The sequence below is a fragment of the Mytilus edulis genome, chromosome 5 (genome assembly GCF_963676685.1).
Source record: "Mytilus edulis chromosome 5, xbMytEdul2.2, whole genome shotgun sequence".
Lineage (NCBI taxonomy): Eukaryota > Metazoa > Mollusca > Bivalvia > Mytilida > Mytilidae > Mytilus > Mytilus edulis.
In genome coordinates this window covers 90,461,659-90,476,191 of record NC_092348.1, presented here as the reverse complement: position 1 = coordinate 90,476,191, position 14,533 = coordinate 90,461,659, and the positions used below count along the sequence as shown (strand labels likewise).

The window sequence follows — 14,533 nt, the reverse complement described above, 5'->3', positions numbered from 1 at the left end:
TCTCACCAGTACAAAGTTATCTCTTATATATTTTTTTTTCAAAACTAATAGTCCCAGCGGAAAACTTATTTGCAAAAACAAACGGACAAAAAAATGACATTATGCAGATTTTGTATCTATAAAATAAAATATTTTACCTACCTGCCTACCCATGACAAATAATATACCGAGCCGTTATTTTTTTGGGGAAAAAAACAAAATATTTTACCTACCTACCTACCCTGTTTCAAAACATAGGGTCGGAAAAGGACAAACAAACAATATTTTAATTTAGGCCTCATGTGTTGCTTTCTGTGGTCTTTATTTTTAGGCCCATTTTTTTTTATGAATCTTTGGTGTAGTCTGTTATACTGTACATTTATTTAATTTGTTTGTAAATTCCTGTATTCCTTAAATGTATTTTTAAACTGATTTAAATTTACAGTATACTTACACCAGTTTTACCACTGCCAGTTTCTGCAGCCTACAAAAAAAAGAGAATACTCATCCTCAAATTCTACTTAAAGATTGTCTGGTATTCATTACACCAAAAAGTAAACAAAAAAATCATGACAAAACAAATCATTTGTTTTGAAAATCAACATAATATTTTCTTGTGCCAATATTCAATATACATATTTATATAAATACAGCACATGCATGTTTCATTATAATATGTTGTTGTGATCAGCTAACAGCAATCTCATGTCTTTTTGAAATTAACTTTCATTTCAAAATGAAATGTATTATTCATAAAGACATGAGCTTCCAAAATAAAGTGCACAGGTAAATAAAATGAAATTTTGACAGAAATTATATTTTTGTGATCCTAGCAAAACAAGAGGCTGTCACAACGACAGCAAACCGGATTTATTAATATTTATTTGTGTCCTGGCAATATCACAAGAACCATTACTGATGAATGGTGAAAGTGAAAATTGTCAATATCAAATTTGACCTCCATTTTGTCATCAGTATCAACATATTAAAATTTGAAAAGCTTAGATTGAATGGTTCATGAGTAAATGCAACAACGTGAATGGAAACGCCATTTTACAATCTTTCAAGAACCATAACACCTGAACGGTAAAAGTCAAAATCGTCATTATTGAACTTGACCTCTATTTTGTCATCAGTAACAACATATAAAAATTTCAAAAGCTTTGGTTGAATGGTTCATGAGAAAATGCACGGACACGACTGGAAACACCATTTTTCAATCTTTCAAGAACCATAACTCCTGAACAGTGAAAGTCAATATCGTCATTATTTAACTTTACCTCTATTTTGTCATCAGTTACAACATATTAAAATTTGGGAAGCTTTGGTAGAACAGTTCATGCGTAAATGCACGGACACAACTGGAAACTCCATTTTTCAATCTTTCAAGAACCATAACTCCTGAACGGTAAAGGTCAAAATCGTCATTATTAAACTTTACCTCTATTTTGTCATCAGTTACAACATATTAAAATTTGGGAAGCTTTGGTAGAACAGTTCATGCGTAAATGCAGGGACACGACTGAAAACTCCATTTTTCAATCTTTCAAGAACCATAACTCCTGAACGGTAAAAGTCAAAATCGCCATTATTGAACTTGACCTTCATTTAGTTGTCAGTAACAACATATTAAAATTTTCATGAGTTAATGCACGGACAACATTTGATTGCCGCCCCAAACCCCCCCCCCCCTAGGCTCTTAAGAGGCTATGTCACTCACCTTGGTCTATGTGCATATTAAACAAAGGACACAGATGGATTGATGACACAATTGTGTTTTGATGATCATGATGATGGTGATGTGTTTGTAGATCTTACTTTACTGAACATTCTTGCTACTTACAATTTTCTCAATTTATAATAAACTTGGCCCATTAGTTACAGAGGAAAATATGTTTTAAATATTTACAAAAGTGTACCAAATTAATGAAAATTGTTAAAAATTGACTATAAAGGGCAATAACTCCTTAAGGGATCAACTGACCATTTTGGTCATGTTGACTTATTTGTAGATCTTACTTTGCTGAAAATTATTGCTGCTGTTTACAGTTTATCTCTATCTAAAATAATATTCAAGATAATAACCAAAAACGGCAAAATTTCCTCAAAATTACCAATTCATCAGTAAATTTCAGGGCAGATAGATGTTGACTTGAAGAACAATTTTACAGTTTTCAGATTTGCTCTAAATGCTTTTGTTTCAGAGATATAAGCCAAAATCTACATTTTACCTCTTTGTTCTAATTTTAGCCATGGCGCACATCTTGGTTGGTTGGCCTAGTCACAGGACACATTTTTAAACTAGATACCCCAATGATGACTGTGGCCATGTTTGGTTAAATTTGGCCCAGTAGTTTCAGAGGAGAATATTTTTATAAAGATTACAAAAATTTACGAAAAATTGGTAAAAAAATGACTATAAAGGGCAATAACTCCGGATCCTTAAGGGGTCAATTGACCATTTTGGTCATGTTTGACTTATTTTTAGATATTACTTTGCTGAACATTATTGCTGTTTATAGTTTAATATATCTATAATAATACTTAAGATAATAACCAAAAACTGCAAATTTTCCTTAAAATTACCATTTCAGGGGCAGCAACCCAACAACTTGTTGTCTGATTCATCTGAACATTTCAGGGCAGATAGATCTGAACCTGATAAACAATTTTAAGCCTGTCAGATTTACTCTGAAGGCTTTGGATTCAGAGATATAAGCCAAAATCTACATTTCACCCCTATGTTCTATTTTTTTCACCAGCCCCTTTTTTAAACTAGATACCCCAATGATAATTGGGGCCAAGTTTGGTTAAATTTGGCCCAGTTGTTTCAGAGGAGAGGATTTTTGTAAAAATTAACAGATGACAACAGACGACGGATGACGGACGCCAAGTGATGAGAAAATCTCATTTGGCCCTTTGAGCCAGGTGAGCTTAAAAGAAGCATTCAGTTCTTAAATAAAACAACTGACAAAAAACTTGATATAAACTAGAGGCTCTAAAGAGCCTGTGTCGCTCACCTTGGTCTATGTGCATATTAAACAAAGGACACAAATGGATTCATGACAAAATTGTATTTTGGTGATGGTGATGTGTTTGAAGTTCTTACTTTACTGAACGATTTTGCTTCTTACAATTATATCTATCATGAACTTAGATGAATCATGACCAGGTCACGCCACACATTTTTTAAACTAGATACCCCAAAGATGATTGTGGCCAAGTTTGGATTAATTTGGCCAAGTAGTTTCAGAGGAGAAGATTTTTGTAAAAGATTACTTTAATTAACGAAAAATGGTTAAAAATTGACTATAAAGGGCAATAACTCCTTAAGGGGTCAATTGACCATTTAGGTCATGTTGACTTATTTGTAGATCTTACTTTGATGAACATTATTGCTGTTTACAGTTTATCGCTATCTATAATAGTATTCAAGATAACCAAAAACGGCAAAATTTCTTTAAAAATTACCAATTCAGGGGCAGCAACCCAACAACCGATTGACTGATTCATCTGAAAACTTTAGGGCAGACAGATCTTGACCTGATAAACATTTTTATCCCATGTCAGATTTCCTCAAAATGCTTTGGTTTTTGAGTTATAAGCCAAAAACTGCATTTTACCCCTTTGTTCTATTTTTAGCCGTGGCGGCCATCTTGGTTGGTTGACCAGGTCACGCCACACATTTTTTAAACTAGATACCCCAAAGATGATTGTGGCCAAGTTTGGATTAATTTGGCCAAGTAGTTTCAGAGGAGAAGATTTTTGTAAAAGATTACTTTAATTAACGAAAAATGGTTAAAAATTGACTATAAAGGGCAATAACTCCTAAACAGGTCAACTGACCATTTTGGTCATGTTGACTTATTTGTAGATCTTACTTTGCTGAACATTATTGCTGTTTACAGTTTATCTCTAACTATAATAATATTCAAGATAATAACCAAAAACAGCAAAATTTCTTCAAAATTACCAATTCAGGGGCAGCAACCCAACAACCGATTGACTGATTCATCTGAAAATTTCAGGGCACATAGATCTTAACCTGATTAACATTTTTACCCCATGTCAGATTTGCTCTAAATGCTTTGGTTTTTGAGTTATAAGCCAAAAACTGCATTTTACCCCTATGTTCTATTTTTAGCCGTGGCGGCCATCTTGGTTGGTTGACCGGGTCACGCCACACATTTTTTAAACTAGATACCCCAATGATGATTGTGGCCAAGTTTGGTTTGATTTGGCCCAGTAGTTTCAGAGGAGAAGATTTTTGTAAAAGTTAACGACGCCGGACGACGGACGACGACAGACGACGGACGACGGACGCCGGACGCCGGACGCCAAGTGATGAGAAAAGCTCACTCGGCCCTTCGGGCCAGGTGAGCTAAAAAGAAAACTCATGAATGAAAAAGGTTGTTTTTTATACAAAGTTACAAATAATGCCACTGGGTGAGTTTCACAATAATATGAACTTGCATTCTGATATCTAATACTGATACGTCTATCTTTATGCAGATAATTAATCTCCTCTTTTTGTCCATTCTTCAAATATAGCAATAATTTCTGAATTTACAGTCTTTTAACTTCATTATTAATATTAAATTGTATACAACACCACTCTCCATTTCTGGAAAAGCGAAAATATTATCACTATCCCTATATATTACCATCAGAACATCACCTCCACCAAGGATCATGGGAATAGCTTCTGACTGGACATCTGTTGGAAGACTGAAATTAAAATACAAATATTAAACAAGAGGCTCCAAGGATCATGGGTATAGCTTCTGACTGAACATCTGTTGGAAGACTGAAATTAAAATAAATATTAAACTAGAGGCTCCAAGGATCATGAGAATAGCTTCTGACTGGACATCTGTTTGAAGACTGAAATTAAAATACAAATATTAAACTAGAGGCTCCAAGGATCATGGGAATAGCTTCTGACTGGACATCTGTTGGAAGACTGAAATTAAAATACAAATATTAAACTAGAGGCTCCAAGGATCATGGGAATAGCTTCTGACTGGACATCTGTTGGAAGACTGAAATTAAAATACAAATAGTTAGATTGTATGTATGTTTCATTGTGATACATTATTTTGATTAGTTAACAACAATCTCCTGTCAGTCTGAAATTAACAATTAACCTTCTACTATAACACGAATAAGGTGTGCAGGTAAATACAAGAACTTGATAAAAGTCATGTTATCATGACCTACAAAAAAATGTAAATATGAGTATTGAATGCTTCTTTTAGTAATTTTATAGGGTTGTAAAAGCGTTGATTGTGCACACATTTTATAGAATGAAGCCCTTCTGCTCTTCATACAAAACAAGAGGCTCTCAAGAGCCTGAATCGCTCACCTTAATTCTTTTGGTTAAATCTCTCATCAATGATTATTTTGGCTTTTCAATTTATTTAAATGTTTTATGGATCGTCCTATTTTCTTCAAAAGCCAAAAAAAATAATCATTTTCTCCTATGTTCTATTTTAGCCATAGGAGCTATGTTTCTTGACAAACAAGGAAATAAAATATAAAATTTATACTAGATACTCTGAAACTCATTTAGCCTAAGTTTGGCTGAAATTGATACAGCAGTTTCAAAGGAGAAGATTTTTTAAAGTAAGTCAACATGATGAACAAATTGTGAAAAAAGTCTTTAAAGGGCAATAACTCCTTAAGTGGTCAATTGACAATTTTGATCAATTTGCCTTAATTGAAGATCTTACTTTGCTTAACATTATTGATGTTTTCAGTTTATTTCTATCTATAATTATATTCAAGATAATAAACAAAAACAGCAAAATTTCCTTAAAATTATCAATTCAGGGGCAGCAACCCAACAACAGGTTGTCTGATTCATCTGAAAATTTCAGGGCAGATAGATCTTGACCTGATAAACAATATTACCCAACGTCAGATTTGCTCTAAATGCTTTGGTTTTTGAGTTATAAGCCAAAAACTGCATTTTACCCCTATGTTCTATTTTTAGCAATGGCGACCATGTTTGTTGATAGATCATAACTTTGGATACAATTTACAAACTAGATACCCTAAGGAACATTCAGTTAAAGTTTTGAAGTATTTGGCCCAGTAGTTTCAGAGGAGAAGATTTTTGTAAACGATTACTAAGATTTACGAAAAATGGTTAAAAATTGACTATAAAGGGCAATAACTCCTAAAGGGGTCAACTGACCATTTCCGTCATGTTGACTTATTTGTAAATCTTACTTTGCTGAACATTATTCCTGTTTACAGTTTATCTCTATCTATAATAATATTCAAGATAATAACCAAAAACAGCAAAATTTCCTTAAAATTACCAATTCAGGGGCAGCAACCCAACAACAGGTTGTCTGATTCATCTCAAAATTTCAGGGCAGATAGATCTTGACCTGATAAACAATATTACCCCTGTCAGATTTGCTCTAAATGCTTTGGTTTTTGAGTTATAAGCCAAAAACTGCATTTGACCCCTATGTTCTATTTTTAGCAATGGCGACCATGTTTGTTGATAGATCATAACTTCGGATACAATTTATAAATTAGATACCCTAAGGAACACTCAATTAAAGTTTGGAAGTATTTGGCCCAGTAGTTTCAGAGGAGAAGATTTTTGTAAAAGATTACTAAGATTTACGAAAAATGGTTAAAAATTGACTATAAAGGGCAATAACTCCTAAAGGGGTCAACTGACCATTTCCGTCATGTTGACTTATTTGTAAATCTTACTTTGCTGAACATTATTCCTGTTTACAGTTTATCTCTATCTATAATAATATTCAAGATAATAACCAAAAACAGCAAAATTTCCATAAAATTACCAATTCAGGGGCAGCAACCCAACAACGGGTTGTCTGATTCATCTGAAAATTTCAGGGCAAATAGATCTTGACCTGATAAACAATATTACCCCATGTCAGATTTGCTCTAAATGCTTTGGTTTTTGAGTTATAAGCCAAAAACTGCATTTGACCCCTATGTTCTATTTTTAGCAATGGCGACCATGTTTGTTGATAGATCAAAACTTCGGATACAATTTATAAATTAGATACCCTAAGGAACATTCAGTTAAAGTTTGAAAGTATTTGGCCCAGTAGTTTCAGAGGAGAAGATTCTTGAAATAGTTTACGACGACGACAGACGACGGACGACGACGGACGCCAAGTGATGGCATAAGCTCACTTGTCCCTTCGGGACAGGTGAGCTAAAAAATGTACTACTGTCAACTCTTTTACTATCCAATAAATTTACAAAAAAAAGCATTAATATTCAATTCTTGAATATTATTCTAGAAGTTCCAAGAATCATTCATAGATTAGCTTTTGTTCAAGGCAAATAGACTGCTCTTTCATTTATTTTTCTTCTGTCTTTGTTCTTGTTTAAAGAATGTCAAATACATATCTGCAACAATCCATCTAAAATTAAAGATGTGAGTTTGAGAAGAATTATTTCATCAATCAACCCTTGTATACTGAATCAATATTAACCACTGAAACAGTCTGATCTGATAACACATTTTGAAAAGAATTGCAGGTTACAAGTTTTTTTTTTTTTATCTGTTATGACTGTAAGTGTTTACTTTGATTTCTTATGCTAAATTTTCTCCGGTGAAGGCCTTTATATATATATATATATATATATATATATATATATATATATATATATATATATATATAAGTACGTCTGAGTCAGTGACAACCCTACAACAGATGTATCCATCGGATCGCCATCAATGATGGTGATACATGGCTGTGTACATAATGTATATACAACTCGTCTAAACATCAACCCAACAATGTTAGATCTGTAAATTTGCTTTCGCAGTAGCATGGGTTCGAATCCCGGCGAGGGAAGAACCAAAAATTTGCGAAAGCAAATTTACAGATCTAACATTGTTGGGTTGATGTTTAGACGAGTTGCATATATATATATATTTATTCATACTTTCTAAATAGTTTTCAAGAAATTATAAAGCTTACCTCCAGTCCATTTCCTCGACAGCTTGTCCTAATTCAGGCATCACTGCCATCTCTTTAAAAAAAAATACATAGAATATCATGACTTTCATCCAAGTAATAGTTGACTAGCTTTTAGTAAATTTAGTACTCTAAGATCAGTATATGCGTCTTTATTGTTTTAAATAATTGTATCAATGTCACATGATGTGTCAACCCCTTTTCGACTGATTTTTGTACAAATGTACATTTTTGTAGTTTGTTTTTATGCTGCGCTCTAACAATGTCTAACAGAAAATAGACAGATCTTCTTTTTCCTTTATAGTACAGGCCTCCCTTGGGAGTATTATCGTACTGAGTATTATTGTAACCAATATGTTTAACCCCACCACATTCCTTATGTGTCTCCATGAATATAGTAGCATGTAATTCAGTTATTGTTGATTCATCTTGTATATCATAATTGTTTTTCATTTGTACATAAATAAGGCTGTTGGTTTTCTTGTTTGAAATGTTTTTCATTTTGTTATCATGGTTATGTCAGGGCATTTCCTAGCTAATTAAATACTATGCAGTGTTTGTTAAGCTCTTCTTTGAAGGCTGTATGGTTACATATAGTTGCTTACATCAAAGTTAATTGATCTCTAGTAGATTTTTTTTGGTGCTATCATACATAACCCTCCTTTTTGTTGAGCCTTCGACTTTTGTTGAAAAAGTGAGACAAAGCGATCGTTGGCATCAGCGGCGTCCACAAATATTCACTCTGTCATGTCTGTGGTTAAATTTTTGACATTTTCATAACTGTCTTCATTGTTCTTAAACTATCCTGGATTTCTACCAAACTGGACAGAAGCTTGCTTATGATCATAAGAAAGTATCCAGAAGTAAATTTTGTAAAAAAAAGTCCTGTTTTTCAGTATTTTACTTATAGATGGACTTAATTTTTCTGCCAGGAAACATTACATTCACTCTGTGGTTAAAGTTTTTAAAATATGAATAACTTTCTTAAACTATCCTGGACTTCTTTTAAATTTGGACAGAAGCTTGTTTATGATCATAAGATAGTATCCTAAAGTAAATTTTGTAAACAAAAAATCTTGTTTTTTCAGTGTTTTACTTATAAATGGACTTAGTTTTTCTGCCAGGAAATATAACATTCATCTGTGGTTAACGTTTTTAAAATTTGAATAACTTTCTTAAACTAACCTGCATTTGTACCAAACTTGTTAATGATCAAAAGCTAGTAAATATACATCTTTTACTTATAAGTGGACTTAGTTTCTATTTTTCCGTTAACATAACATACATTTAAATGTAAAGTCTGCAGTTAAAAGTGTTTAAAACATTTATTAGAATCATAAGCTATCCTAAATTTTTACCAAAATTAAACAGAAATTCTTACAATCAACGATAGTATCTAGCGGAACATTTTTATTATTTTTTTCCTCATTTTTGTTGGAAATGTGACGTACTGCAAAAGAAGGTGAGACACTGCATTCTGCAGAACCCTTACAAATTTTTATAAAAACCACAGGCACTTGTTTCTGTAAATGTGGGGTTCACTTTCCAACCAGTACACAAAAAAAACACAAGGTACATGTAGCTAACGGAAATTTTCAATGTGTTCGCCAATATTTTATTACTTTCCCTTGCCTTTTTCACGTATAAACATAGACCAGTCTGTGGGTAATTGATTTATCTTGTGTGTTTTTTTTTTGTACTGGTATGGATAGTAAACCCCAAATTGACAGAAACAAGTGTCTGTGGTTCGTATGGATAGTAAACCAGGCAAATTGTAACAAACCCCTGTGCATGAACCTTAATTGAGGCAATATAATGGTGTAGGAGAATAAACGGAAATAACAACATTTTACAATCACGAATGAAATAGCTACAATTCATGTCATATTGATTGAATTTATATTGAGAAATTACACCGGTTGTTCATGGGAGCTAACCATGTTTAAAAATAATTTAAAAAAAACATTTCGCCGGTATCAATTTTAGTTATTCTAGACATGCTAACCTATCTTTTAATTTATGTCATAGGTACAGTATATAAATTAAAGAAAAAATATTGACAAGATAAATGTGTGAGTTCTAAATGTCTTTATACAACAAAATAAAAGTATACCTTCAAAAGCTGTCATGCTGGACGTTTTGGTTTGTTGCTAGAGCTATTTTCGCGGACAATTAGTTACGGATTTTAAACAATAAAATTGAAAAAATATATTTTGCAGAGAATTTTTAGGTTCCATCTTGAGAATCAAATATTTTTCATTTAAATTCAATTTTTAAAAGAATTTCCACGCAGGTTTATAAGATTATGAACTGTTTAAGATTTTAATTTACTCATAGCTTTACATGTTCTTGAGTTTTATAACATCAAAAAATGACTTTGGGTTAACTTTCTCCGTGTATTACAGTTATAAATAACAAATACTGAGATGAGTGGAGCAGCTAAGAAAAGTCCTGGTAATTTGGTAAACATTTTCTCTAATTTTCATAAGATGACATTCACGATAAAATGAAAAGTGCAACCATTACATACAGTGTCAGTACACTGATTTTTCCAATCAGCTGTATACACAACTTCACAAGTGCTGGGTATATACAATATATCAATCCAATTCCTTTGGAGACCAGTGTACTGATAGTGTGTGTGTAAAGGACTTGGACTGAGTGCATGTTGTTTTTGCACAATGCTTACTGACCAATACACTGCACAACTGGGACCACTATGTTTTTTTTTGCATAAAGCTTACTGACACTGTGCAGCTTAGACCTACTGTGTAAAGGCAGTTTTTGCACAAATCTCACTGTATATGCTTGCTGTTCCCCATTTTCAGATATTTTGTCTGGGGTGCTTTTCTGGTAAGCCCCCTCAAAATCAAGCTTTATATTTGGGTCTCATTGGGGGGTTCTGATCCCGGATCCCGCTTACTGTTTTGTCAGATTCCCGTATCCCGCTTACACTATGAACGTAAGCAATTCTCATTTTTTTGTCATTTCCCAGGTCCCGCTAGACCTCATTTCCCATTTTCATGACACAATTATTTGACTTTCACATTTCATGCTTACAAAAAATCGGCAATCCCGCGTCACGCTTAGACCCCAATGAGACCAACTTATATGTCCACTCTTTCATGGATTTTTTTTGTCAAGAACTATACAAATGTACCTCACCTAGGCTACATGTAGAACTAGTGTGATTTGAATAGAAAATACCTGACCTCACACAATAGTGATAGATGTATCTTGTAAAAAAAAAAGTAAGTCATAATTCATTATGTTTCCTCTTTAACCTGTGATATTTACTTTTCATTGGCGGATCCAGCCATTTTTGGAAAATGACGCAGTCATTGTTCCATAACTGCCGACCTGATTTCTCTGCCTACCGCGCTTGGTTTCGTATTTACTAATTTCAATACAAACTGGAGGAATGTGCTTGTGTTATCATTATGCATGAGCATTGTGTAGTAATCAGCCAGGAACCAGTTTACAAACTAACTGGTTTCTGTTTGTATTCCACTACAGAAGAAAGTGTTGTAGTTTGACAGGAACCAGTCCAGAATTTTGTAAACTACAAAACGTAATCGGTTATTATCATTCCGTTTTGGTGTTTCATACCGACTTATATGGTTTGAATAAGCTTAAGACCCTTCAAACATTAATGTGATAGGTATATTAAAGACTGTTTTACAAAAGGATGAAACTGTTTTGCTTTAAAAGTCGTACTATAGTGATATATGTTATGTACGGATTTCCACTCTCACCGGTTAATTTCTTCTTTTACACGTGCTTTTGAAACTTCCTGTTTAAACATCGCAAGTTTTAAAATTGTTTTTGAGTGAATTAAACTTATTTTAACAATCACGAAGCGTTCGGGAATCATTTCAAGCAGTTTCTTCTTCTCTTTGATGATGGGAAATAGGTTTTCTCAAGAAAATACCGCAAACGATCGCAGAGGAATTGAAACGTACAAGTCAAGTCGGCACCTGGTTAAATTGGCATCTAGTCAAATCGGCACCTATTTGACGTCAATTCGGCTTCCAATAATATTTATTATAATATTTTCTATTCAATTAATTAATAACTGTTACCAAGTACATAGTGAATATTAGGTAAACAACGAGACCAAAGTGAATATGTTGTTGTGTATAAAAGTAAACAACGAAGCTATTGTTTTAACCATTAGACAATTATTAAAATGAAATGGAAAACTATGAGTCCCTTTCAATAAATCAAACTTTCATGCCAAATAATTAGCAAATTTAAGGTGGTTTTTTTTTCAGTAATGTTTAAACAGCATTAAACAAACAATCCTGTAAAAGACTCAACTGGTTAAATAATGCATAAAAATATCCAATAAGGCTATTTTATTTTTTTCTGGGACGCCTTCCTTAGACGTTCGTAGGAAGGCTTCCTAAGAAGGCGTCCCAGAAAAAAATTAACATAGCCTTGTGGTCATAGGAAGGTGTCCCAGAATAAAATTTAAAAAGCCTTGCCAGACGTAATAATTATTTGGACTACTCATATATATCATTAAAAATACACCAAAAAATTCATGTAGTTGAGAAAAATAAATACATTCAAAATGTACATGAACATCCAAAAAAGTGAAAGTTAGTATTAACTCTTTTTGCTTTAAAAATTTACAACTGCATATAAGTATTGAATGCTTTTTTTTGTAAATTCATTGAGGTGTAAAAGCGTTGACCGAAGTACTTTTTGTATGAAGCGCATAAGCGTCATATTATAGGTCATATTATAAATTTTGATTTTGGCTTATTTTCACTTCTTTTCAAATACTGTATGACATTTTGACAAATAATTTTTCATAAATTATTAGTTGCGACATGTCCTTACTTGTATATTTTGGTTGAAAGGCTGCGCATACAATAAAAGGGAGTTTTTGTCCATCTTACATTTAAAATTACGCGTCAAGTGGTAGTTCTCATTAACCAAACATATTAAAGACCTAGGATATTTTGGATCAAGGTCCATGGTTTGTGACCTTGAAATTGAGGTCAAGGTCATAGGTTAATAGGACGTCATAAAGCCATAGGAACTAACATTTTAAACTGATTTTTCATATTTCAATATAAAAATAGATCTTTTCTAGTGGAAAGACTTCAATTATTCTCTGAACAATTTGTTTTTAATTTACATCATATTTTGTGGGAGAAGGGGGTTCAGACTATGTGGTATCAGGTCTGTTTGCGCCCAATACACTTTCGCACCTCGCACGTTCACACCCAAGGTCCATTCGCACTCTACTCATTCGCGCCCAATTTTAATTCAAATTCAAGTTGAATAATTGGAAAATCATGATTGTTGTTTTAAATTGCTTTGGTGTAAATACTGAATGTATTTTTAGCTTGGTATGAGTAAAACATTGAAGATTTTAAAGGAAAAACACAAAAGATAATTGTTTTTAAGCCCTTTGATCTGAAACAACGAAACAATAAAATATAGGAACCAAAATATAGCAATCCACTATTATAACCAAAACATGATAAAATTTATTCAACACACAGAAAAGAAATAGTCAGAATCTCACTTCATTATGAAAGAGGTCAATGAAACAAAGTATAGCAATACACTAACCAAAACATGATTAAGAGTTATTCAACGCTAAATAAAACGTTGACAAAATACTACTTTATTTAGAAAGGATTATTATTATCTTTAACAATACGCTATCCAAAACATGATTAAGATTTATTCAACACAAAAAAAAAAATGCTGTCTCACTTTATTTTGAGACAATGACAACAATTATACTTATAAGAAAACACTTGCTTACAGAGTTATTAAACACAAAACCAATTAAGATTAGTTGCGAACATGTAGGGTGATAAAGTGAAAGGGGGCGAACATGAGTTGGTGCAAACGTGAATGGGCGCGAACAGACCCGGATTCAGCCTATGTACCAGTGAGAAATATAGAAGCCTTTATACAGTATTTATTTGTACAATTCAGGTAGTCTTGACCTATTCATTTGTCTTAAAAAAAAACCCAGCCAGTTGGCACCTTCACTTCACACACACACATATACGAATATCAATTATATGCTTACGAGACATGTTGCATTGTTAAACTAATTACGGTATGTGAAAATCAAGACTTGCATAAAAACTATCTCAATATTAGAGACAGTGGCGTCATTTTTCTTCAGAGCTTTCAGCTCTTTGATTAAAAGGGGGGTTCCCAAACCAGGATAAAAAAAGGGGGGGGTTCCAATTATAGGTTCTCATTCAAATGCATTAATTCAAAAAAAAGAGGGGGTTCCAATCCCTGGAACCTCTCTCCCCCTGGATCCGCCACTGCTTTTAATAAGATTGCTTTTTTTCAAAGAAAAAACAAATCAAATGAAATCTGTATGAAATTTAGCAACACTTTGGTTAAGAAGGAATAATATTTCATACATGTGATTCTTCTGGTGGGAGTCAAAATCTCACGCTTTTCAGACCCTCTTCTGTATTTCCTGTCAAAATTTGAAATCTTCTGCTTTTTGGAAATGTCAACCTCGTAAAATTTTCAGTGCACAATTTTGTTTACAAAATCGATCATGTCAATAAGACAGAGAA

General features: G+C 33.0%; 2 protein-coding genes across 3 annotated transcripts in view; one reads left to right on the top strand and one right to left on the bottom strand.

The window, feature by feature from the left end:
- Window positions 1–10,268, bottom strand: part of LOC139524791 (ATP-dependent RNA helicase DDX1-like) — a 188,436-nt gene extending 178,168 nt beyond the window's left edge. Inside the window, exons 1-4 of the mRNA XM_071319873.1 lie at window positions 10,075–10,268; window positions 7,965–8,016; window positions 4,644–4,707; window positions 434–463 (exon numbers count right to left, since the gene is read on the bottom strand). Coding sequence (XP_071175974.1) covers window positions 434–463; window positions 4,644–4,707; window positions 7,965–8,016; window positions 10,075–10,090 — 162 coding nt within the window. The 5' untranslated portion in view covers window positions 10,091–10,268. The remainder of the gene's footprint in view (window positions 1–433; window positions 464–4,643; window positions 4,708–7,964; window positions 8,017–10,074) is intronic.
- Window positions 10,269–10,294: 26 nt separating this feature from the next.
- LOC139524790 (dihydroorotate dehydrogenase (quinone), mitochondrial-like) overlaps window positions 10,295–14,533 on the top strand; it is a 36,589-nt gene continuing 32,350 nt past the window's right edge. Inside the window, exon 1 of one of the 2 annotated variants that reach the window (XM_071319872.1) lies at window positions 10,295–10,423. In XM_071319872.1, coding sequence (XP_071175973.1) covers window positions 10,388–10,423 — 36 coding nt within the window. In that variant the 5' untranslated portion in view covers window positions 10,295–10,387. The remainder of the gene's footprint in view (window positions 10,424–14,533) is intronic. The other variant, XM_071319871.1, reaches the window with a different exon arrangement.